This window comes from Danio rerio, chromosome 14 (assembly GCF_049306965.1).
Source record: "Danio rerio strain Tuebingen ecotype United States chromosome 14, GRCz12tu, whole genome shotgun sequence".
In the NCBI taxonomy this organism is placed as follows: domain Eukaryota; kingdom Metazoa; phylum Chordata; class Actinopteri; order Cypriniformes; family Danionidae; genus Danio; species Danio rerio.
Genome location: NC_133189.1, coordinates 35,232,957 through 35,258,605, shown reverse-complemented (window position 1 = coordinate 35,258,605; position 25,649 = coordinate 35,232,957). Strand labels below are relative to the sequence as shown.

General features: G+C 35.2%; 2 protein-coding genes across 3 annotated transcripts; one reads left to right on the top strand and one right to left on the bottom strand.

Moving 5' to 3' along the window:
* The first annotated feature begins 4,808 nt into the window (after window positions 1–4,808).
* On the top strand, window positions 4,809–13,019 carry fosl1a (FOS like 1, AP-1 transcription factor subunit a). Of its 2 annotated transcripts, none has more exons than NM_001161552.1 (4): window positions 4,809–5,232; window positions 6,606–6,863; window positions 9,229–9,336; window positions 9,993–10,941. In NM_001161552.1, the coding sequence occupies exons 1-4, from the start codon at window positions 5,110–5,112 to the stop codon at window positions 10,542–10,544; spliced, it is 1,041 nt and encodes a 346-aa protein (NP_001155024.1). In that variant the 5' UTR covers window positions 4,809–5,109; the 3' UTR covers window positions 10,545–10,941. The 2 variants fall into 2 exon arrangements, with proteins under 2 accessions (NP_001155024.1, XP_009289400.1); XM_009291125.4 differs by having other exon boundaries at window positions 4,976–5,232; window positions 6,603–6,863; window positions 9,993–13,019.
* A 4,494-nt stretch (window positions 13,020–17,513) lies between these two features.
* On the bottom strand, window positions 17,514–21,530 carry ccdc85b (coiled-coil domain containing 85B). The gene is made up of 2 exons (NM_001166154.1): window positions 21,078–21,530; window positions 17,514–20,968 (listed from the first exon to the last, which is right to left on the bottom strand). Exon 2 carries the CDS (start codon window positions 20,416–20,418, stop codon window positions 19,816–19,818), a length of 603 nt encoding a protein of 200 aa, NP_001159626.1. The 5' UTR covers window positions 20,419–20,968; window positions 21,078–21,530; the 3' UTR covers window positions 17,514–19,815.
* Window positions 21,531–25,649: the final 4,119 nt, after the last annotated feature.

Below are 25,649 nucleotides of genomic sequence, written 5' to 3'. Positions count from 1 at the left end.
ATTTTTTGTTTGTTTTATTGCTGAGCTACAAAAAAGCAAACTGAAATTAAGTGTTTCAGTTAAATGTTGGAAGTGAATTTGATCTTTTAAAATGTAAAAACTGTCACTCGATGAATAGAGGACTTTGCAGAAGACATTGGCGCGCAAAAACTAGTGTAATTTTGTTATAAATCAGATTGTTTTTTTTTTTTACTGTAAAAGATCACTATACAATGCAAAAATACTGCATTAGTTAATAAAAAGTTATGTTTTGCAGTCATTTTTATAACATTATTAAATAAATTAAACAAACCCATGCTAAATTACCCCACACATATTTACCTTTAGCCCACTAGCCACAATCAAGTTTGTTTTTTGGCTGTTTATCAGAAAAGGTTTGGGCACCCCTGGTATAGCTAAAACTGTATTTGTATGTGCTGATGTGTTAACGGTTAATAAATAAATAAATAAATAAGATCATCCATTTTAATGTCTTTGTTTTTTTCCTGTAAGCCAAAACAATTACATTCAGAATCCTTTATGGCCTTTCTTTTATGTTAAATTGATGCAAAACTAAATTACATTTGTCTTATCATGTCATATTTAAAGCCTGTGAGAATGAAAATCACTTCAATAAAATCATTCATACATCATTACATGTAACAATGACATAATTACATGTTTTTTTTACATCATAAATTTAATACATTTTTAGTTTCCTTTGAAGTTTGCTTTTCTTAAAATATATATTTAATATTTTATTCTAATATATAAACTTGGGTGTACTAATTTTGGACCGTTTTGGCTTCAGTACTGATTAATCTAATGTATATACAAAAATATAATATTGTAAAGCTTCCAATAGAAAATATGAATTTAAAAGAGAGGTTTGTGCAGGGTGAATTCATATATGTTAAGCACTGTACATGTAAAAACTGGCATTGGACGTGCCATCAATTTCTTAATGTCCAGAACATCAATATACGTACATAGTTTGCATCAGTAACAAACCTTGAGTAACAGCACATCCTATCAGACACCTTTCCAGCATGTTCAGGCTTGTTGTAGATCGGAGTGTGTCGTCACTGCATTCCATTCTGCTGAGGTCATAATTCACATTAATGAGGCAGTAACACTGGTTACAACCAGATCTTGCCAGCAGAAATATGAAATTTGACAATTCAGTTTCATTTAAAACGGGGTGGGGAAACACAAGTAGGTTAAAAGCAACTGTGACGTCATGCTAGAGGAAATCCTTTAGATATTATCACTCTTTCAGACTTGTGGTTTATAAAAATTGTTCCCTTTGGCACAAATAGATCAGATTAATGGGTGCGTTGTAATACAAAACAGTCCAAAAATGAGTCATGATGCTGAAAAGGGGCAAATTTTGTAGGATGGTATTAAATAGACTGTGTTTGATAAAAATAGACCTGAAGTCATTTGTTGTGTTTTCTTGTAAAGTGATTTGATTGGCCTCAATAGTAACATTTAGAAAGTGAAACTGTAGTCCAGTTGTGCTTTAAAGGTTTTAATTCTACTTAATTCAATTCAGGTTTATTTGTATTTTTTCACATTAATTATTGTTTCAAAGCAGCTTTACAGAAGGTGCACATTATTAGATTATCATCAAATTATAAGTTAAACAATCAAATATGAGTTATTATAAACATAATTAACCTGCAATTTTAGCGCATAGGTATCTATAGGTGATGTTTTAAAAAATGTGATTTTTATAATAAGCTGCAAAAACATGCAATAAAAACATGTTAAGTGGTAAACAGTAAAAGTCTTTAACCTTAACTGATCTTACTTTACATTTATTGTCATTTTATAGTAAAATAAATTACATTTACAGTAAAATAAAATGTAAATAAACATTCCCCTAAAATCATTTCCAGAGGGTTAATGGTATTGTTATAGGGCAATACATATTGTCACAATTGTTTGGATTTAGATTCTTTTAAATATTAACATTTAATAAAAGTATAAATGATCACATACAATGTGTTTTAAATGTTTGGGGAAAGGGTTCTTTCATTCATTTTCCTTCAGCTTAGTCTCTATTTCAGAGGTTGCCACAGTGGAATGAACCAGCAACTATTCCAGCACATGTTTAACACAGTAAATGCACCTCATTCTCACACACTCTACGGACAATTTTATTCATTTCACCTATAGCACATGTGTTTAGACTGTGGAAACAGAAACCGGAGCACCTGGAGAACATGCAAACTCCACACAGAAATGCCAACTGGCCCAGCTGGGACTCGAATCAGCAATCTTCTTGCTGTGAGGCAACAGTGCTACCCACTAAGCCACCCTGCCGCCCGGAATTGGGTTCTTTTATAAGGCAAAACTTTACATTTAAATAATTTCTAGGGCTAATATTGCTAACAAGCAAATAAATACACAGCTGAAAATGGGCCAAGAGCAGCTTAGCAAAGAACATTAGTTTTGAGTTTCTGCAACTGCAAAACATTTGTGCTGAAAATACACCAGATAACAGGTCTACGGTAAACTGCCCAACGGTTTGTGGTTTTCAGATGGAAAGGTCATGAACCAAGACGCCATTCAGCTGAGTCATTTTCCCTTTTCAATACTGTAAGTATGATTCAGCTAAATGGTGAAAGGCAGTGAAAATAGTTTCATGACCCTTCATCCATTCATGACATTCATTCACTTTATGGTGCTTTATTGTGGTCTTTCCACTGGAACGTGCTGAAACTTCAGTGGACACTCGACTAACTTACAGTTGTGGAACAGCAGCCGCGCTCTTGTTTACTCATCGGAAGAGATTGCCTGCTGTGTCAATTAAACGCAGACCACACTGTTCACTACATCTTAACAAAAACCCACATGCTATTATATAGGGAAAATGATCTGTTGGATGTCTGAATGAATAACTAGGCCTATATAACAAATAAATGGGCTGATGTAAAAAAGCTCAAGTTTCGATTTAGACTGGTTTATTATTATGAGAACTGCTATCTATGGCAAGCTGTTTTAACATTCAGTTAATACAATTCTGTCTAGACTAGAGGTCACTTACTTAGTTTTTGGATATTTAGGGATGTCCCGATCCGATTTTTTGGCTTGAGTCCGAGTCATTTGATTTTGAGCTTCTACCGATACTGAAACCCGATCCAATACTTCTATAATACTTAAAAAAAGAATAAAGAAAAGAGAAGAAACAGATCCAGGATGTTCCTTGTTTTATTTTATTAACTGATTTTAACATTTAACAACTTTGTTAACAAACAGAGAACTTCTGTGAGGTATCTTGTATCAGATGTAATGTATATAAAGACAAATAGCACCTCATCTTAAAATACCTGGCAGGCGATCCCAAGTTTACATATCTCACAGTTTGCTACTTTACAATACCTCCAGACCGCAGCCATAGGCCTACTCGCGCTTTCTGCTTCAAGCTGCTTCTTTGTTTGACTTTACCCGCATTTAACCAATAGCGTATCTGTAACAAAGTGATGTCATGCCGCACATGTTGCTGTTTCTGTGTGAAATCAAGAAAGTGTCTAACTCTGTGCCACCGCATAACTATATATTTGTTAAAAAATAATGACAATATATACATAATGTACATACTCGAGTCCTGATCCGGAGGTAATGTCCCATCCGCTTGTTAAGTGTGATGTCACGCGAAGCGGCTTCCGGGTCCAAGCACTCTATTCAACTGAATGGGGAGACTCATGAAATGGTAATAATAAACGTTTACAAAGCGATTTAAGGCTTTCAAAAATCACGATAGCAGTATATATGTCCGTTAATAATATCCGATGGCCAGAAAGTGATTAATTTTTTATAAATTGTTAAAATTTTGGTATTTGTTATGCAGCAAGCCCAGAGATTGTTTTGTACACTATGACTTTATATAAAATTAACTTTAATGTGTGATATGAATAAAACGCGATCATAAATGAATGATTTCTCTACTCAAATGAGTGGCGGCTTGGACCTGGAAACAGTATACATACGTCACAAACACGTCACCACTGAACAAGCGGATTGTCTTCAAGTCTGAAACCATTTGATCGGACCCGATTTCCGATCACGTTATCGAATCTGGACATCCCTACTAGTATTAGTTATTATTCGTTTGTGACCATTCTTTAGGTCCTAGTGTTAGCCTACATTTTTAAAGTAGCCTACTTATTCATCGGACAGACTAATAGTACTCACATAGAAACCAGTAGCTATTAAATACATTATTAATTATATTATATTATATGGTACTGGTATCTAATCTGTATTCTTGTGTTTATTTACCAGTATCTAATAAATAAACAAAAAATAATACTAGCAGTAGTATGTTTAAAAAATGTACTGTTACAAAATAGTTTTCCCTCATTGGTTTATACTGTATCTCCTCCCTTTTTATTTATTAATTATTAATTTATTTTCACATACTGTGTGTATGTTTTACTTTAGTTTGTTTGTTGCTTATTTTTTCTGTATTGTTAATTTTTGAAAAAAGCAATATAAAATAAAAAAGAACTATTATCTAAATAATAACCACTAAAAACCAACAAATAAGTAGTAGTGTTTAAAATTTAAGTATTAGAAATGTGAAAATAGATACGATTTATGTGTAATATCAATATGGCTTGCCATAGTCTATCACTAACTCAAACAGAAGGAGTTCCCGGAAAAAGCCATATATGGTCACATACGTAATTGCCATGTGACTGTCTGTCATCCAAGAGTTCGGCAGCACCATTTCCCGTAAATTGGGAGGGTCAAAAACGGCACTGTTCTTCATCACTTATTTATATTCCCGTGAACACTCGGAGCCACCAGTTTGGCTGCATTGGAAGTTTATTAAAGACAAAATATAAAGGTTTATTTTTATTTTATTCTACCGCTGTCAGAAATATGGACATTTCAAACGTTGACAGAAACTTCTGAACTCCCCCAACTGTGCCGTGGTGGATTGTGCCGCTTTCCCGCAATACGGTGGATTTTTAACTTGCTTTTCGAGTGAACTGTCAGTGATATAAGTAGGAGGAACCTTTTTTGAGGAAAGCAGACCCAGAAAAGAAAACGCCAGCAGAGAGTGTCACAGATTGAGTCAAGAGTTTCTTCTGGATTACTGAAGAGCCAGCGGCATACATGTACAACTACGGTAACCCGGGCAGAGGAATCGATCGGTCCTTCCCAGAAAGCAGCTCTGGATCGTCAGGCTCGAGCTCCGCGTCTGTCGCTACAACCACCGGCACAACCCAACAACAACAGGTGAGCGCCTGGATGTCATCTCTAACATCAGCATCATGTACAACGTTACAGTTATGTTTTAATATTTGAAGATCTCACTATAGTTTCATTTAACATAATATATATGTATGTATATATATATATATATATATATATATATATATATATATATATATATATATATATATATATATATATATATATATATATATATATGTATATATATATATATTATAAACTCACTGTTTATTTCATACAAAAATAATAACTGGTGATACAAAAATGATAACTTGTTTTCGTCAGCTTTAATCGTCTTAACGTTACATACGAACATTTTAAAGTATTATTTCATATCATAAGATGAAAGTATCAGTGAATTATCAGTAATAATTAAAAGTGACTTGCCGTTTTTAACAGTGTTCAAGACTATAAAGACTAGTATCTAATTGACCAGTGTATAATTGTTTTTATTTCGTATATTATCGTCTAACAATAATAGGTTACATTAACCTTACGTTACTATTTTAGCTTGCGGTTAATTGATACTGTTCAAATGATAAACTGCTTCATGATTTTTTAAGATGATTAACTTTAACTTTAGACTTCATGTTTATCAATATAATAATTATTGTAGTAATTATCAATAATAATCAACAGTAACCATATCATTTTATCCCATTGTTGATTTAAAACTAAAAATGAGTTCTTCAGTGAATTTATGAACATATAATTTGTATCATTAAATGCTAATATTTGACTAAATATCAACAATAATAATAATAACAGTACCATTTTAACATTTTCTTTATTTAGAGGAATATTGCCACAATAAAGTGCAAAATGTATTTATGCACCGTGAATAATTAGAGTATATATCATTATTCCAGACCATTATTTGACTAATCATCAATAATAATGAACTCTTCAGTACCATTTTAACATTTTGTTAATTTTTTCTTTTTTCTTTAAAAAAAAGAACAATAATACTTGAATTATGACTTTTGAGTAACATATTACATTAAAAAAGGTTACTTTTTAACATTTTAGTTAAAAATTAGCTTCATTAAGAACATAGTTGGACATGTACATGTACTGAAAGCATACGTGGTGAATGCTTCATATATCATTTAATATCTGGTAAGTACATTAGCATATGTGAGTATGAGCAAATAATTATCCAGCAGAGCCCAGATCATACAGCAATCAAGTAATAATAACCAAAATTTTATAGTCTGTCTGAATGCGACGCCTACTCAAGTTAGCGTTTATGTCTGGGTGTTTCTGCAAACACACAAACAATGGTTTTTGAGTCATAATGAGACATAATAAAGTCCGCTCCCTGACTCTCACAATCCAGTTTATAGGTAACTAATTGTTTTTTATCTTCAAAGCAGAAGTACTCTGTGGCAGGATCAGGTCAGTTTGTGCCCAGTCTCAATGCCATAACGTCAAACCAGAGCCTTCAATGGATGCTTCAGCCTTCAATAGGCACCCCAGGACCATCAAGGGCACTTCGGTCGTCTTACCCACTGCCGCCAGGGATCCCAGCCACCATGAATCCTCCTCAGCCCTCCCAATCACATCTGTCCCGGCCTGGTGTCATCAGAGCAGCTGCGGCAATTGGCAGCACAACAAGAAGAAACGATGAATATGTAAGTAGCATTTAAGTCTGTGACTGTCTGTCTGTGTGATGATGTCATGGGGGGGATATCATGAGTGCATGTTTGTCACTATGTTCACCTGTCATCATCTCCATTTGCACCAGTGATCTCGGCCAAAAACGTAACCAACACTTGTATTTCTGAAGATGAGACTGGATGAAATTAAACCTTGCAAAATTAAAAAAAAAAAAAAAGTGTAATATCTCTGTACTCGTGACTTGAGATTATATGTGAACACGTTTGCTGATACACACTGGGTGTGAAACTCCTTTGGGAACTACTAACTACATTCAGCTTTTATTTGTTGAAGTAAGGCTGTCATATGTAATAATGTGTCATTAGCATAACAGCATTTGATCCTGGATGAAACGCAGAGATGCTCATTCAATATTAACTCCTGAGATGCCGCCTGACTCATCCATCCATGTGTTGATTATGGAAGGGTGAGAGTGAAATAATTAGACAGGAAATGGGATATCATGTGATTCACTGGAGTAAAATAATATGAGTCATACCTGAGTCACTGGGGTGTTTGCAGGTGATTCATCAATACAGTGGCAGGAAACGGCATATGGTGCCCACAAAAGAAAGAGTGCGTAAAATCAATTATAAAAAAATACAAATGAATGAGCAATTTGAGGTATTCACGGAGTTGGAAATTACAGCGTTGCCTCTGAACGTGAGGAACGCGAATCGAAGACATGTAATGAAAGCTAATATGCCGTCCCCTAGAGGGCAGTATTTACAAGTTTATCGTCAATAAATATTTAAATCACTCGGGATCAATTCAATTATACAGGGTGATTCAAAAAGAATACACAACTTTTGGGTTGATGTCACTCGAGTGTCTGGAGGGGGTCATATTGAACATCTATGAACTTGTTTTCTACTGAAAAAACATTGACTAATTAACCATCATGTTTCTTTGATTAAATACAGGTTGTTTAAATCAAAGTTGTGATATTCTTTTTGAATCACCCTGTACATGAGATTTGTTAGTTTGTTGCTCACCAATGCGGCATAATTTAATAAAAAAATATGACAAAACAATTATTTATTTTTTTATTTAAAATAAGTCGTTTTAATGTGAATATTCTTTTTCAAAATGTAATTTAGTCCTTTTATTCAAATATACATTACTTTATTCAGCATTATTACTCCAGTCTGTGTTGTAACAATATTATTTTGTGGTCAGTCTAATTTGCTGCCCTATTTTGATCAATTATTGATGCTTCGTCATTTATAATGCTTCATATTATTATCAGGGCTTCGTTTGTTTTTATACATTTTATTTTGAGGTATTTTTTTTACTAGAAATTTTAAATGAAACCCTGTTTATACAAAGTAACACACTGTAGAAATGGCTCTGACTTTAATGTATAAACTGTAATGCATTTAGGGCATCCTTGATTAATCAGTTTTAGTAAAGAAAAAACTTTTAATGGTTCTTTGGATTGATAATCACAGCTTCCTCAAAGTATTTTTGCACTTTTTTCCGATTAAATACTGAGAAAATTATACTTGAGGGACAAATTAGCATATTGATAATGAATGATTGACTACATCGAAGACTGAATGTATTCACACACAAAACTGTAGTTTTGAATGTGAATAATATTTCATAACCAGGACTTGACATTAACACTCTGTTAATATGGGTAGATTGGCAGGTTGGACTTCAACCTTCACTAACCAATCTGGCCGGTTGTGTGCACGATCATCATTTCATTATCGCACAGTGTTTTTCGGCTGCTTTCTTTTGCTTATATTTATTTTAATGCTTTAATTATAATCCTTTACAATAACATTGCATTAATAGGAGATTAACTTTCCATTTATGTATAGTTTACTGGTGATATGGGACCTTTAGCCTGACAAACTATACTGTGCATTTTAGATACATCTATTGTTTTGTTTTTTTTTAAGAACATTTTTGTTGAGTATGAAACCACAACTCATTTTGACCCACAAAAAGTGAAATGAATGAGGAGGCATGTGGATTACACAAAATCTAAATCAAGTAATTTTAGCATGCCAAAGTCAAATTTATGCATATAAAATATATTTTCCCAACAACAAAATTGTGGCTCGTGAAAATGGCGAGCCACAGTGGCTGATGATGGAAAAAGTTAATGTCAAGTTCTGTTCATAGCATATAAATGCAGTCTTAGTGAGCACAAAATATTTATTTAAAAAATCTTGATAGATCTAAACATTTGATAGATGTTGATCTTTTTTATTGCTGTTATTATTAATTTTATATCTTTTTTGTAATAGTTTTATCGAAAATGTGTACATCTCATAAATATGCATGACAAACTTGTGTTCTTACATTTGTTTTATTTTCCCACTTCAGCTCTCTCCTGAGGAACTTGAGCGGCGCAGAATTCGAAGGGAACGCAACAAAATGGCTGCGGCGAAGTGTAGGAACCGTCGACGAGAACTGACAGACACTTTACAAAATGTATGTTTATGTTTCCTACACTGCAAAAATGTTTATCTTGGCCTATCTTTGTCATGTCAAGAAGCATTTTCTAGACAAATAAAAAATTTTTTTTCAGATTAATAATTGATAATTAAGTGATTTGTTTTCTTAAAACAAGCTGAATAATCTTAGTAAAATAATCTGATTTCAAACCAAAAAAAGATTAAACAGCAAAAATCAGTCCAAGGCACTCGAAAAGTGTGGAAAAAATATTTTAAAAGGCTTTTAAAAATATGTTCTACACTTTTCATGTGCCTTGGACTGATTGCTGCTTATTACTCTGATGAATCCCTTACCCAGAGCACCGACACATTATTTAAGCTACCCCTGAGCACTTTTTGTTTTATTTTTGGAACCTAAAACAAGATTATTTAACTTACTTTTATTATCATTGATTATTTTAGCCTGATATAATTAAAAAACTCACTTTTCTGAGTTAAAAACTATTTCTGAAAACAAAACTGTATTGTTTACTTGCTTCCTGATTTACGCATTTTGAGATAGACTAGAAACAAAACAAAAACTTAAATAAGAAAGCCATTTATTTTTGCAATAAAATTTTATGTTTCCTTTCTATCTACTTTCTTAATATTCCATCAACGCAAACTAAATGTTTAAACCCTTTTCTTTCACAGGAAACCGACCAGTTAGAAGATGAAAAGTCCCGTCTGCAGAAGGAAATCGCTGACCTCCAGAAGGAAAAGGAGAAGCTTGAGTTGGTCTTCGAGGCTCATAGACCCATCTGCAAAGTCCAGGAATCAGAGTCTGACTCGGACTCCAGCAATGACATCCCATCACTCAGTGGAATCAAGATTGAGCCTGTGGACCCCGACCTTCCCGGACCCTCCAGAGAAACTAAGCATTACGCCAAGATCAACAAGCCCAAGCCCAAAATTACCATCCCACCCCCTCCTTCAGCTTCCTCCATTACCGGCATACCTCTAGAATCAGAGTCCCTTCACACTCCTGTCCTCATCTCTACACCATCCCTGACTCCATTTACCGCCAGCCTGGTCTTCAGCTACCCGTCTACTTCACTGGATACTTCATCCCAAGCCCTCAACCTCGTCACGTCTCATCCGTCTTCCCAGAACCCTCAGCCGTGTGCCGTCGCTCACAGGCGCAGCAGCAGCAGTGGAGATCAGTCTGATCATTCCCTCAATTCACCCACAATCCTCACCCTCTGATCGATTGGCTGCTGTGAGGGGAAAGTTGGTTCATGACCTCCAAAAGTGTCCTTACTACTACATACAAGCAAAGACAAGTACTGTGCATGTTATGTTTCGAGCTGTGTATTCTGTTTACCTTTACTAATGGCAATTATCTAGCAACTTGAATGCATTATAAGCATACAGAAGCACAAGGAAGAAGGTAGAGCTGCACAATTAAGTGTTTAAAGATTACAATTTATATTGTATTTATATATATATATATATACACACACACACACACACACAGTTGGAGTCAGCCCCTGTGTATATTTTCCCCCAATTTCTGTTAAACGGAGATTTTTTTCAACACATTTCTAAGTATAATAGTTTTAATAGCTCATTTCTAATAACTGATTTCTTTTATATTTGCCTGATACAGTACAGAAAGATTTTACTAGATATTTTTTCATGATACTTCTATACGGCTTAAAGTGATATTCAAAGGCTTAACTAGGTTAATTAGGCAATTTAGGGTAATTAGGCGAGTCATCATATAATGATGGTTTGATCTGATAATCTAATCTAATCATATTATCTTGATCTAATATGATTGGGATGGGATGATTGGGAGGCCATGATCAGTAAGGGCCGATGGTGGGAATTTGGCCAGGCCACCAGGGTTACACCCCTACTCTTTTACAAGAAGTGCCATAGGATTTTTAATGACCACAGAAAGTCATGACCTCAGTTTAAAGTCTCATCCGAAAGATGGAGCACACTGAAAGTGTAGTGTCCCCTTCGCTATACTGGGGCATTAGGACTCACACAGACCACAGGTTGAGTGCCCCCTGCTGGCCTCACTAACACCACTAACGACAGCAATCTAGTTTTCCCATGTGGTTTCACATCCAGGTACTGGCCAGGCTCAACCCTGCTTAGCTTCAGTGGGTAACTTAGGCTGGGTGATCTTTTCGATTAAGCAAAAAATGTGTCATCGCTCATCAAAGATACTTATAAAGTCATCAGGTAATAAATCAAGTCGAGGTTCATTTAAACCAATGAAAAAATTAATAAATAGATATATTTTTAAATAGACTGCAGCTATTAGAATTTTATCAGAATCCCTAGAAAATTCAACTTTTATTACTTTCATGATCTAAAGTCATGCTTCTTACATGAATTTACTAACCCTCGTCATTCCATATCTGTATGAGTTTCTTTCATCTGCTGAACACAATAGCAAAACAATTAATAGTATCCATTGATGTATATAGTAGAAAAAAAGAAAAAAATCTATGGAAATCAGTGGCTACTGCTTCAAAATATCTTCTTTTGCGTTCAACACAAGAAAGAAACCCATAAGTCATCTTTGAGCAAACAATCTATTTAATTAATCCAGAATTGTGCAGCTCTAGATAAAGTTAATGTGTGCAACTGTTGACATTATTGTATCAATATATAACACTGAAACAAACAATGACTGACTTTTAAGCCTGTAATGTTTGACCGTAGTATATTAGTTATAGTAATATAGACATATATATTAATTTACTTCAACATATTTAGCATATCAGCGATGGTACTGTAGCAGTCAAATATCTGGCCTGTATGCAATAGCTTTAATGGTTGATGTAGGGGTTTGAAAGGTATTGAGAGCACAATGTTGATCACCGCGATGTCCTTCATAAAGGGAAGCAATTTTTTAAAGAGAGTCTATTAAGTTATTTATTACCAGATGTTACCAATTTTAGATGAATCAGATGATCCACGTGTTAGTGGATTATACAATGTAATGCTATTTCTTTTGTCTTGTTGTTTTATGTTTTAGGAAATGCTGCGTTGTAATAGTGTGTGCTGAATAAGCTAGTTATAAAAGAAACTGAAGGGATGCATTTACATTGTCAACACAAACTTCAATGATAGTTTCACTGTTACACTGGTTGAAAATTTGTATTTGAACTAAACCGAACACTTCAGTGGTTACGTCTGATTCAGGCCAGTAGCATACTGTACTGTACTGTACTGTACTGAGTACCGTATGTCAGACTGCTCAATGACCACATAATGTTTTGTATTTATTTTTGCAAACAAATATATTTTTAAAATACTTTTTACTGAACTGATGTTGGTTCCTTAATTAAGTAGAGATGTTGCATGCTATTTAACATCTAATAAACAATTACTGAAAATACTTGCTGCTATTGAGAGGACAAAACTGTATTATTTCTAGAAAAATACTTTAAAAAAGTGCCTTAAAAGATTCCATTTAAAACTTGATGAGAGTGTATTGTTATTTCAAAGGAGACACAGATAAATAACATGGAAATGAAGGAAATGTTTAGCGAGTTACATAATCTCATGAGGGAGGAAAAGGAGGGGGGGTCGAGCGCAGGACGTCCTGAAAGTTCAATGAGGCACGAACACATTTGCTTCTGAACTGAAACCGATTGTTAAACAGCCTCCTCCAACAGTCCTTGAATGATTAAACAAATAAAGTTCAACTCAAGACCAGCTTCATGAGTCCTTCTTTGTCATCTGTTTGCGTGCTTTTGAGACAAATTGATGTGTTTTGCATGACGTGTTTGTGAAGATCACTCTAGAAAAGATTCTTATCAGTTAATAGCCTGATGAAATAGCCTCATTTTACATGTCCCCTGGGGTTAAACAGTTGAGTTATACCATCTTCAAATCCAGTCAGCTGATCTCCCAGTCTAGCAGGAGGACTTTTAGCTTAGCTTAGCATAGATCATTGAATTGGATTAGACCGTTAGCATCTCACTCAAAAATGACCAAAGACTTTTGATAATTTTCCTGTTTAAAGCTAGACTCTTCTGGAAGTACGTTGGGTAATATTGGCTATAACTAGGCCCACATGAAATCAGTGGGCACAGAAATCTGCAGATTTTTGCCGATTTTCAGCCCATCGAGTCTATTTATTGTGAGTAAAATTACAAAATTGTGTAAATGTGTATTTATTCGGTTTTTAAATTAATTTCAGTAATATTACTGACTAATATAAAAAAAACATTCATATAATTTACTTACAATACAGTTTGAAAAGTTTGATATGTTCTGTCTTTTAGTAGATCTAAGGTAGATATAGTTTATGAGACTTGTTTTGTTTACCAAATAAATGGATCTAATAGGATGGCGATGCAAACATTAAATCAAAAGTTAAAAAATTATAATTTTTTTATCTAACATATTACGTTTTTAGTTACGATACATATAAATCTACAGATTTTTTTGCAGAAAAAATTCTGTGCAGAAATACCAAACAATGTCCGCAGATTCTATCTGGCCCTAGTTATAATTACACTGAAGTTATGGTATATTGTATACTATACCCTCATTGTGGCAAAATAATAAACAAACTTTACTATTCCTTTGGTTTGAGAGTATTCCTATAGCATTCTTGTGAGTGCATGATGTAAATACAGAAGAGCCATGCCTTAAATAGGAAAATTATCACAAATTCTGGTAATTTTTGAGTGAGATGCTAATGGTCTAATCTGATTTAATAATCTATGCTAAGCTAAACGTGCTCCCATCAGACCCAGAGAGACCCAGCTAAATAGTTTCAAAAACTGTAAAATGAGCCTATTTACAAAAAAGTGGAGTGTTTCTTCAGGCCTAAATGTACAATGTAAAACAGAAATAACTTTTCATATTGTGTTGGGTAAAAGAGGACAAGAGATGTTACATATACAGAGAGCATATTAAATAAACATGGCGACCTTATTTCTCCCACACTGTGGCCTCTGTTATCGCTCTGATTTCCAGTGAGTCACTGAAGGAGGACATGAGAACATATGATTGAGATAATGAAGGGGGAGTTTGTATTGAATAAAGCGGGAAGCACATGTTCTGCTGAAAGGAGCTCTGTATGCCAGTCACTGTGAAAGTATTACTGTTCTGGCTCTGGTGCTGCTGGTGTGCAAACAGAAGGCCAAAAATAAACTGGTGAAACGTCAATAAATTAACGGCCTGGGCTACAGCATGACTAAGGCCTCATTAAGACACGACCGGGAAAATTTCATCCTCGCTGTTCTCAATTCCTTTGTGGGCTATAATATACTTTGCACATGACTTGTGGAATTACTGTCAGGGGAAAAACTATTTATAATTTAGATTAAAAAAATATTTATCAAATATGAAACATCTGAAAATTAGAAACACTTTAATAATCATATTTGATTCATCTGACTTTTGGCTCATAGAAGGAAAAGCAAATCTACAGTACATGGATACTACTACAGTTTGTCTGTAAATTAAAGTTTTCTGTATTTAGTTTACCATTTGTCTATGATTTTGAATTGAATAACAGGACTTTTATATTTTTTTGGGCAAATCCCTTAACTGCTGGCTTTGGTATTATATGAAAATAACAATTTATCTAAATGTGAGTTGGACTGCATTGATTTTTTTGGCAGGATGCCTGATTTTAATCAATTAGAAACAATTATTTCCCCTTTCTTTTGAACAGTGGGCCAATGATATGTTGCATGTTCTTAGTCTGGAAAAAAATATGGCTTAATTTAAATGTTTTTTGGGTCCAAGTTCACTGTCATTTGGCGTCCATTCACAAATTACCTCCAAAGCCAAATGTAATTGTATGTGGACAAAATGATGCTGATGCTGTCAGGTTTTGCTTGTATTCTTCTGATGTTGTTTTCATTTTTTTTGGTCTTTGCTTATTTGTACTTCCTGACAAAAGTCTTGTCGTCGATCTCAGTTAAGAGCAACAAGAAATAACTTGACTTCTAGTAGATCATTTGCGTAAAGTGACCGAATGTAGATTTTTCTGATGAATCATCTGTTGAACTGCATCCCAATCATTACAAATACTGCAGAAGACCTATTGGACCCAAGATTCTCACAGAAATCAGTCAAGTTTGGTGAAGGAAAAATCATGGCTTGGAGTAACATTCACTAAGAGGGTGTGTGAGAGATCTGCAGAGTGGATGGCAACATCAACAGCCTGAGATATCAGGACATTTGTGCTGCCCAATCCATTACAAACCATAGGAGAAGGCAAATTATTCAACAGGATAGCACTCTTTCTCATACTTTAGCCTCCAGATCAAAGTTCCTAAAAGCAAAGGAGGTCAAGGTACTCCAGGATTGGCAGGCCCAGTCCCTAGACATGAACATTATTGAGCATGTCTGGGGTAAAATGAAGGAAGAGCCATTGAAGATGAATCTAAATAATCTTGATGAACTCTGGGAGTCCTGCAAGAACGCTTTCGTTGCCATTCCAGATGACTTTATTAATAAGTTATTTGAGTCATTGTAGAGATGTATGGATGCAGTCCTCCAAGCTTGTGACTATTAATTATTTTACCACTGCACCATAACTTTATATTCTATACTGCAAAGTCAGACCTTACTGTCCTAATTAAATAATTAAAAGACTAGAAGTCAAGTGATTATTTGTTGCTCCTAAAACTTTGATAGGCGACAAGACTTTTGTCAGGTAGTGTATGTTGTGTTGTTGGTTGTTTGACTATTTAAATAAATATAAATGGGAGGAAAATGAATAATGGGACTTTGTTTGGGATTTTAAAGATCATTTGGTGTTGTTGGATATCCTCCAAAAACTTTTAAAGACACTAAAAAGTGTCTTTATTTATATTTCTAATAGAAGTGTTAGACTGTCTGGGTTGATATTATGAATTATGGTAAAATAGCTGGTAATAAACTGCCAGCACTTTTTCTGTTATTTTACAGATTTAATTCTCAATATACTATCTATCATACAGTAAATTGTTTCAAAATACTAAAAGGTCACAAAATGTAACTTTGTTAAACTCCACAGTTGAGTTTTTAAAATCAAAAGTTGAAAGAACAAGAATCAATGTGCCATAATGCAATTTATAATCATAACTAAATGGAAAACACTGGTGAATCACAAAATACAGAAACTGTTAACATCAGATTTATTTCAGAGGCCTAAACTGAGCTAAATAAATAAGAGAACTACATTGCATATTTATTTATAAACTTTTAAGCTAAACTTAAAATTAACATAGATGCATTCTAGTTTTGTTTGACCATTTTTGAGATTAATTACCCTGTATTTATTCTAACATTTCTGGAGAAGCTAAAATGATCCCCCTCAGACCTGAGTTGTTCCAAGTTACTGAAAAATGTAAAAGTATGTATATAAAATGCAATATATATATATATATATATATATATATATATATATATATATATATATATATATATATATATATATATATATTGCATTTTGTTTAAAACAAGCTTTATCTTCATCTTCCTCATCACTCAAGATAATGTCAACAAATATTTTCATCTGCTATATGCTAAAGAACTTCAAGATCTGTATATTCTGCATTTGAAATTGTTTCAGCAATGAATTAGAACATTGATATAGTCTTTTTTATACATAAAAAAAGTTTAATCAGCATTATTAGAGGTTTAATTTCAGTAACAGATCTTAAACCCATTGTCCCATCCTAATGGACAGGCATATTTGAAAAAAAGCCTGATCTAAAACTAGCAATGGTACAAAAGATTTTAAACTTTAATTAGTAAGTGCTACAATCTATTTCATACAATCTATGAAATATTGGCAAACATATTAATAAATCATAAAAAAAACATTTTAAATGTAGCTTATGTCTGTGTCCGAAGTGAAGTGATGCTATGATGCTTTTCAGTGTAGAGGATTTATTTTTATTTTTTTCAAATTAAAATATGCCGAGCCTTTTACTGGATGACAATCGTCCACTCTTATGGACTGCAGGCTTTAAATTAAATTAAATGCTCAGAAACCACAAAAACATGGGCTGACACGTGATGTCCATTGTAATGGACACAGGCTTTAAAGGGGTTTTAAACACCCAAAAACAGATCATAAGGGTATAAATACTTTTGCACTCCTAATTATATTAGTTTTTATTAATCAATCTGCAATCTCAACTGTTGTGAGACTACTGTTTGTTAGTTTTTAAACAAAATTGTACAGCAGATTTTTTACAGTCTTAAAATGTCTTTTTTAATATATTCTCATGCAGAGTGATGGTATGAGGTAAAAAAAGACCAGACCAGAACATGGTGTGTCAGTCAAGTGTATTTAAAGCTATCTCACCCACCATGAGCATAGCCTGAAGCAAAGCAAATGCTAATCAATCAGAGAACTGGGTCTTATAGCTATAGAACTGCAGAAATAATACTGATCATAAACATAATCAGATTTAAAACATGTACAACAGAACAATCTTATGTAGGAGGGTCTCGTATGCAGCAAATACAGCGGAAATGACTATAATGATGATAATAATAATAACAATATCTAGCACAATCATTTTAAAACTACAATGTTTTCCCCTCCAAACATGAGTGTCAATTATGCATGTGTTAATTAAAGTCTTGCCAAAACAACAACTGAACACAAAAAGCTTTGTACAGTACAGCTGTGTAGTTAAAGTGGGGTTAATGCAAAAGAAAGATCATTTGAAATCATAGCAACATAGTTTAGTGGAGCACACATCACTACATCTAGTAAATTATACCGTCCAGTTCAAAATGAACAAGCAAAAACAATCTCATACTGTAGAAAAGTGGTCTAATAACATGTGCAGTTCCAGTGAATCAATTATTGGGCCTCCGCGATTACGTCAAAACAAAATATCTGATCTGCTTACAATGGAGGCTTTGCACAATCCGTTGATACTCTCCATTGTTAAAAATGATTCAGTGCTTTTTTTTTTTGTAAATGATCTCAAAGGGATCACTACATATAATATGGCTCTAATCAGTAAAAATGTGAATCTCTAAAGATTCGAGAGTCGTTACAGCCCTGTCGTAGTGCATGTAGGAGAAACATCAGCCCGTGAGCAGATCAGTGCACAGTAAAACCTGGTAAAAGTTAGCAGTATGGTTGGTTTCTCCCAACGTTGTTCAAAATGTCGACCCCAAAACTAAACCTATATTTGTCCCTATCTACAACCCCTGTATAAGAGATGAGAGGAAACATTCCAGCAAGGCTTGGAAAAACATACATTCAAATAATGCTACTAATACGATACATGGGCTTGCCGGAAATTCTGAAGCTTTGGGAACAAGGTGGATGGTTTGTGTTATCTTACACCAGCATTGCTGTATCACCTTTAGGTGGTCCAGATGGTTTTCGACTATGCTAGAAACCAAACACCCTTCTCCAAAAACACAGCTACCAGCTTAAAGGGAGAGTTCACCCGAAAATGATTCGTTCACATTCAGCCAAACAGCAAATTCAGCAAAAATATTCACCCCCTGAAGTTTTGATATTTCAGCAATTTAACAGCACATTCACATTTCATTCATGATTTTCTCTGATAACGGTTAATGGTCACATGACATGCAGGGAAAATATAAATTAAGAATTCAACAAGTGAAGGAGTTATTCTCTGATTTTTGGTGTCCACAAATGAAGATTTCATTCCCACAATTTACATCGGCCCCACGTTACAGTAAACCATGACCATTTATTATGATATTCTGCAACAAGGGAAAGAAATAATCACATGGCCATGATTTATTAAAACAAGGGAACACATTGTTATATTGTATTTCCTTAAAATGATGAAATTAGTTATTAAAACATGCTGATGGATTAATAAATGTGGGAATAGTTTAGTAATTTGTGGTCATTATGTGCTTTTTCCCCCTTTACATCTTGTGTATAGTAAACAAATAATTTTCCAGTGTCTTATTTAATTTTAATTAGGTTAGATTGCTTGATTGTTTCATAGTTATTTTTATACATATTAGCCTTTCATTCACTTCCATATCCCTTGTTTGCACAATACTAGTCTAGTTATATTTTGAAAACCTCTAACTTTCATTTTATGGATAAAACAGTGCCTCAAAATATCTTCTTTTGTTTTCCACAGAAGAAATAAACTCATGCAGTTTTTAAAATAATGCCAGAATTTTCAATCTGTCAGAACTATCCCTTTAAACTGGACTTTCCAGCAAGAGGAGTGATTTTAAAAGGAGAGGCTGTCACTTTAAAGCTTAAAAATAGTTATATTTTGCCTGGCACCCAATGAGTTCACTCAAGTTTTATAGGTCTGCCAACTATAAAATGTTGATCAAGGAAATATAGAGAAACAGTACTTATGGCATCAAAAGGGCCACGAGTAAACTAGCCTACTTTATAAGTCCTGGTCTATTTCAATCGAAATAGCTGAGATGTCATTGTCAGAAAATGTAAACTACTTTTGTTTGCAGACATATAAAGTCCGTCTCAGCGTCAAGAGAGAAGGTTAAAGTAATATGGCTCTGCTCCTCTCCCTCAGTCATCTGGTGAACACACCAAGTGCAGCTGGTCAGGACTGCCAACACTCCCAGTGCTGGAGCTCCCATCGCCCACGTCCCGGGCCACCATACACGGTATATTGAGATCTGTGGATCCACCGGGGCTGGAATCACTTCTGCTCACGCACTCTTCCTCAAGCACCAAACAAAGTTCCTTCAGATCCAGATTCTCCTTCACCAAACCGTCCTGCATCCTCTCCAGATCGGCGAGCTTCTTGAGGTATCCGCCGAGGTCCTCACGCATCACTTTGGCAGCATGGTGACCGAATAGTTGCCACTCACGTGCCAGTTTCTTCACTTTCAGACGATCGTCGTCCAGAAAGCAGCATAAATCCCGAAGTTCCTGGTTCTCCTCTTGCAGGCGCTGGTTGATGACTTTGAGTTCCCTGATTTCAAGCAGATGTCCCTGCAGTTGTTTATTGACTTCTTTGATTAATCGACCACGCTGTATGAGAGCAGACATCTTATCAGATTCTTCCTTGCGCAGTCTATTCACCAGCTCTTCCTTAGTACAAGCCAGCAAGTCTTCATCAGACAACTTGGACAGTTCGCGGTTCAGTATTTCACTGTCGCTCCCCATATTGTACACGTCAATTGGTCTTAAACCATAAAATAAGTCTTAGAAGCAGTGCTGGGTAGTAAGTGATTACATGTACTCTTGATTACGTAATCAGATTCCAAAAAATGTAGTGCATGTACGTTTAAAAAATGATCATAATCGGATTACAGTTACTTTACGGATTACGTGTGTCTACAGACTACTCACACACTCATAGTGGTTAATTCATTTCTTTTTTCTTTAAATATTTCATTCATAACAAGCTGTTTAGCTTTAAATAATTGCCATGTAAATTAATTTCATTCTTTTAAAACACAGGATGCCCCTAAAGTCAAAAGTAATCTAAAAAGTAATCCAAAAGCAACACATTAAACCCAAAATAAATAACCTATTTGATGTTACTGACCACAATTCTCATTATGTCATTTGCAATCAGTAACCATTTGTAAATAATTTACCCAGCACTGCTTACGAGGCACATGAGATGTCTGTCACTGTAAATGGGGCTCTACATTCCTCATCCAGGCACGAAGAAAACCCTCCATTTCCTTTTCAGCCCGGTATTTATATCCTAAAACAAGAGGAAAACCACATTTCTGATGGGCGAACAGGTTCTCCGTCATGCTTAACGGTAAAAACAACAAACTCGTCCAGATTGTAACACACTAAACAGGGCCTACCTCTCTCCTCGGCGTTTTAAATCACAATTAGCAGCGTTCATTTCTCAATAGCTGACTTCTGGGAAGCACCGAAGAGCAATCACGTTTGTTCCTTCTTCTCGGACTGGGATGTTTAGGTCAACACAGAGGTTTAAAATAATCCCCGTGGAGCATCTTTTCTCTTCTGTATTATCTGGGATCACAATGTCCGTGCGCATCCGCCTCTCTCCGCCCATAAGCTTTCGGTCATTCCAGCGATCCTCTTACTTACTGTCCAAATAAGCAAAACATCCCGTCGCTGGCGTTTCGCGTTGTAAATATGAAAAATAAATAAAGAAGAGTCAAAATGTACGACAGGCTGGTTGTCTAGTGCTGCATGCGATTGGTCGGTTTTTGTTTTTTTTACAGAAGAACGACGTCGGATAATCCGCATCCACGACGCTGAGGTGTATAATAGCAGCCCGCGGGTTCACGTCTTGGTGATTCCTGAGGAATTCGCTGAGATGTTCCTTGAGATTACAGTGTTTCCTTTGGCGATGGTGGTGGTTTGGGAGGCAGTGATGTCTTCCCCCATCTCCTGCTCTCCTCCCCCTCTCTTCTTCACCTCCCTCCCCTCCCTGCTTTACCGTAAAAATCTGTACTGTATCCTGGCTTCCTCTAGCACAGCTGTTTCTAATGTTTAAAGCTCTGAAGATACATACCAGAGACTAATAATACAGATTTATGCTCAGGCCCGGATTAAGAACTCAGGGGCCCCTGGGCACATTATCTTGTAAGGCCCCCTACCTGGCCGCACCCCTATAGTTGAATTTAAAAAATAAGAATAATATAATAATTTTTAAATAAAATGAATCTATAATTTGTTGCCCACATATTTAAATAAATGATATATAGTACATATGGATTTATAGTCTGCAAAGATTTAAATTATTTTTCAAAGCATTAAATAAAAATACTAATAAAACTACATATATATATATATATATATATATATATATATATATATATATATATATATATATATATATATATATATATATATATATTTTTTTTTTTTTTTTTTTTAAGGGTATTTTAGTGTATTGCTTTTGCAAACTTATAAAGCATATTATTGCCATGGCATATAACGCACAATGCTTCTCCAATCCAGTTATATGAATCTGAGTTCTATGAATCTGAGTCTTTCTCATAATACAAACACTAATTTACTGTCTCTCTCCTCCTCTCCCTGTATTTTCTCTACTCTTCTCGTGATGAAGACTTGATTATAAACCTAAAAGTATCCGAAATCACAGACACTATACCTCTTCTCTCCCCTCTCTCTCCTCTTCTGGGCCTTTCTCTCTCTCTCCCTTTCTGTCTGTCTCTCACACGATGAATCCAGTCCGCGCTGCGCTGCCGTTAGCCTCCTCTGCCTGGTTAATGCTAGCTACTCATCATTTAAAGTTAACGTCTTCTTCTGTACCCTCATTCTCCTGATCATGGGTCTGTTTAAAGAAGGTGTGTATGGAAAATGCCTCAATAAAGATGCCTCCTCTCCTCTTTCTCTCGCGTTTGCTAAATCCACTTGTCCACTCATTTTTGATCTATGACAGATATAACGTTACACTAAAGTCCGCTCAGTTTAGTGCGGGTTATTACAAAACTGACGTTTCCGCGCTTGACCAATTACAGCATTCTGTTTAGTTAAAGAAAGAAAGGCAATTTAAATATAATAATAATATTAATGTGTGATCGCGATTTTTTTGCTCAGAGGAAATACAGTTGTCTTAGCAATAGAGTTTTTGAAGAGAGGGAGGCGCGGCAGGCGCCTATAATAAGGCTAAACATTATTAAATACCCACGAGACACTTGTGACTTTATATCACATTTGCATTATTTAAAAAAAATGTTTCTTTCCTGTTAAAAATAAATATATTTCCAATCTGATATGTAATGGGGAGAAAAAAAAGTAGCACGAGTTCAGCTGATGGTGGATTCGAACCGATGTTATTATTAATCGCGTCAAAAGATGATAACGTGTGCCTTACATGGTGCGCCACTGCGGCTACATTAATTGGCTGCTTTTTACTCATCTTGTCTCTATCAATCAGGCATCGATGGGCGTAAACCCTGAATAGCTAGATGCGCTATTTGCAATTAGCCTAAAAAGACACTCCGAAATTGTCTTTTTTTCTCCCCCCTCGCAGGGGCCCCTGGTGCGCACGGGCCCCTGGGCCTGTGCCCATAAGGCCCATTGGTTAATCCGGCCCTGTTTATGCTGAAATGTCTCTGAATGAGGTGTTCCCACTATGGGACACTCACAAAAAACTAACGGAAAGGGTGACAAAAAGCTTTTCTCTACTTTAAGTCATGGTATTTAGCCACATCCTTCCGCCCTGCACTCCAGCACAATTGTAGGCACGAGGACACAACAATGTGGGGTGTTAACCAGAGCCAGGGGTGAGGGGGGGGGGGGGGGGGGGTTGCTGGAGTGAGAATGGGAACAGGCCACAGTTTCGGATAAATGGGAGGGAGGGAGGGGTGAGCATCGGCATGTAGGACAATGGGGAGAGGTGCAGTGAAGGCAGTGGTGAAAATACACTTGCTCCTTTGGTGGATTCAGTAAGAGTTGGTCGCAGTTTGGGTTGGGGTGCGTGGAAATACTTTTGGACTTAAGAGTTACTTAAGAGTTGTTATTGGCTAACGGATAGTGTACTTATTAAACACTATTGTGATTAAATATCTCAAACAAACAAACATTGCTGTATGGTTATAGGATATACCTAAACGTACACTGTAAAAATATAGATTAATTAACAGTTAACAGTTTCCGTATTTTGTAATTCACAGTGTTTTGCATTTATTTATGGTTGTGAATTGCATGATGGGACCTTGATCTCTGCTCTGTCCACTTTTGCTGTTAAAAATTCAACTCTGCAGTTTAACAAAGTAACTTTTACTGACATTTTAGTTGAAGTTAAATAAGAATTAATGGGGGACACGGTGTTGCAGTGGTTAGCAGTAGCACTATCACCTCACAGCAAGAAGGTCGCTGGTTCGAGTCTTGGCTCAGTTGGCATTTCGGTGTGGAGTTTGCATGTTCTCCCCATTTTTGCGTGAGTTTCTTCCGGGTGCTCCGGTTTCCCCCACAGTCCCAAGACATGCGCTATAGTTAAATTGAATAGGCTAAATTGACTATGGTGTATGAGTGTGTGTGTGAATGCAAGTGTGTATGGGTGTTTCCCAGTACTCTGCTGCAGCTGGAAGGGCATCTTAATGCGTAAAACATGCTGGATATGTTGGTGGTTGTGTATGAATGAATGAATAAGAGATAATATAGAGAAATAAACAGAAAATGTACTGGCAGTTTATTCCAACCCACCAATATATACTAACCCAGACAATATAGCACTTAGTTTAAACTATTGAAAATGGTAATGAAAGTTAATTTTCAAGGTTAAAATTTGTTGGCAGAAAGATCAAGGTCCCATAATGCAACTCAAAAGCCTAAATAAACGGGGAGGAAAAATACAAAATACGTAAAAAATGTGGATGTCATTTATTTATTGTAACATGCAAGTGTGTGTATTACTTTTAAGACTAATTAATTCCTTCCTTTAATCAGTGATTCATTCATTTTTTTGTTGGCTTAGTCCCTTTATTAATTTGAGCTCACCACAGCAGAATGAACCGGCAAGGTGCCCTACGACACAAGCTCTCTTTTTCCAAAACCTTTTTCTGTTTTCCATGACCGTATGAACCCTGTAAATTCTTCAGTGTTGTAGCCTGCAGACAATGTTAGATACTTTGTATTGGTCACATGTTATTCCTGTATTGTAAGTCACTTTGAGGGGAAAAAGCTGCTATATTAATATGTAAATTTTATATTACCACAAGATTTTAAGCCAGCAGAGAAAGTACAAAAAACTACTCTTTGTTATATTTAGATTCGCTTTACATGCTGGATAAGTTGCCGGTTCATTCATGCAGCGGATGCCCTTCCAGCTGCAATCCATCTCTGGGAAATCCTTTAATCATATAATAATAATTTATTTATGTAATATATAATTTGATTACATCTATAATATCATTTGATTATTTATATTTTAAATCATTCATTATTCACCCTTTAAATTGTCAGTTTTATTGCTCCCATTTTTCATTAATTTTCATATTTTGGATTTTTAATATTTTCCTTCCTTCCTTATTCTAACAACCATACAATTAAATAGCTTCAATGAATATTTTTCAAGAGTAAGAGGTTGTCTCCATTTCAAGGATTTGTTGTGAAGAAGTAATTTTCCATTGCTATTGCTTGTGGTATAAACACTTTTTGTGTTTGTGTTGGTTAGATGAAGATCAAAACATATTCAGCTAGTGTAATTCAATAAACTTTGCTCATCATCATTACTTCATCTCCTGCTTCCGCTGTTCTCTGGCTTTTCTCAGTAAACTGCTTGTCACATAGAAGACTGTTGATGTAGTTTTGTGCATTATTATCAGAGATCTCTGCTTTTTGGTTGTTTGAGTATAGTCTGCTACGCCAAACAGATTTTTTTTTTCAGGTTCTTGTGTCCATAGCCCAATCATTCATTATGCCAATCTAATTTT

Excerpts from the sequence above, each read along its gene's own strand:
- fosl1a (XM_009291125.4), top strand. The coding sequence starts at position 5,110 with ATGTACAACTACGGTAACCCGGGCAGAGGAATCGATCGGTCCTTCCCA. Across the intron at positions 5,233-6,602 it reads GCACAACCCAACAACAACAG|CAGAAGTACTCTGTGGCAGG; the intron begins GTGAGCGCCTGG and ends TTATCTTCAAAG. Across the intron at positions 6,864-9,228 it reads CAAGAAGAAACGATGAATAT|CTCTCTCCTGAGGAACTTGA; the intron begins GTAAGTAGCATT and ends TTCCCACTTCAG.
- ccdc85b (NM_001166154.1), bottom strand. The coding sequence starts at position 20,418 with ATGGGGAGCGACAGTGAAATACTGAACCGCGAACTGTCCAAGTTGTCT.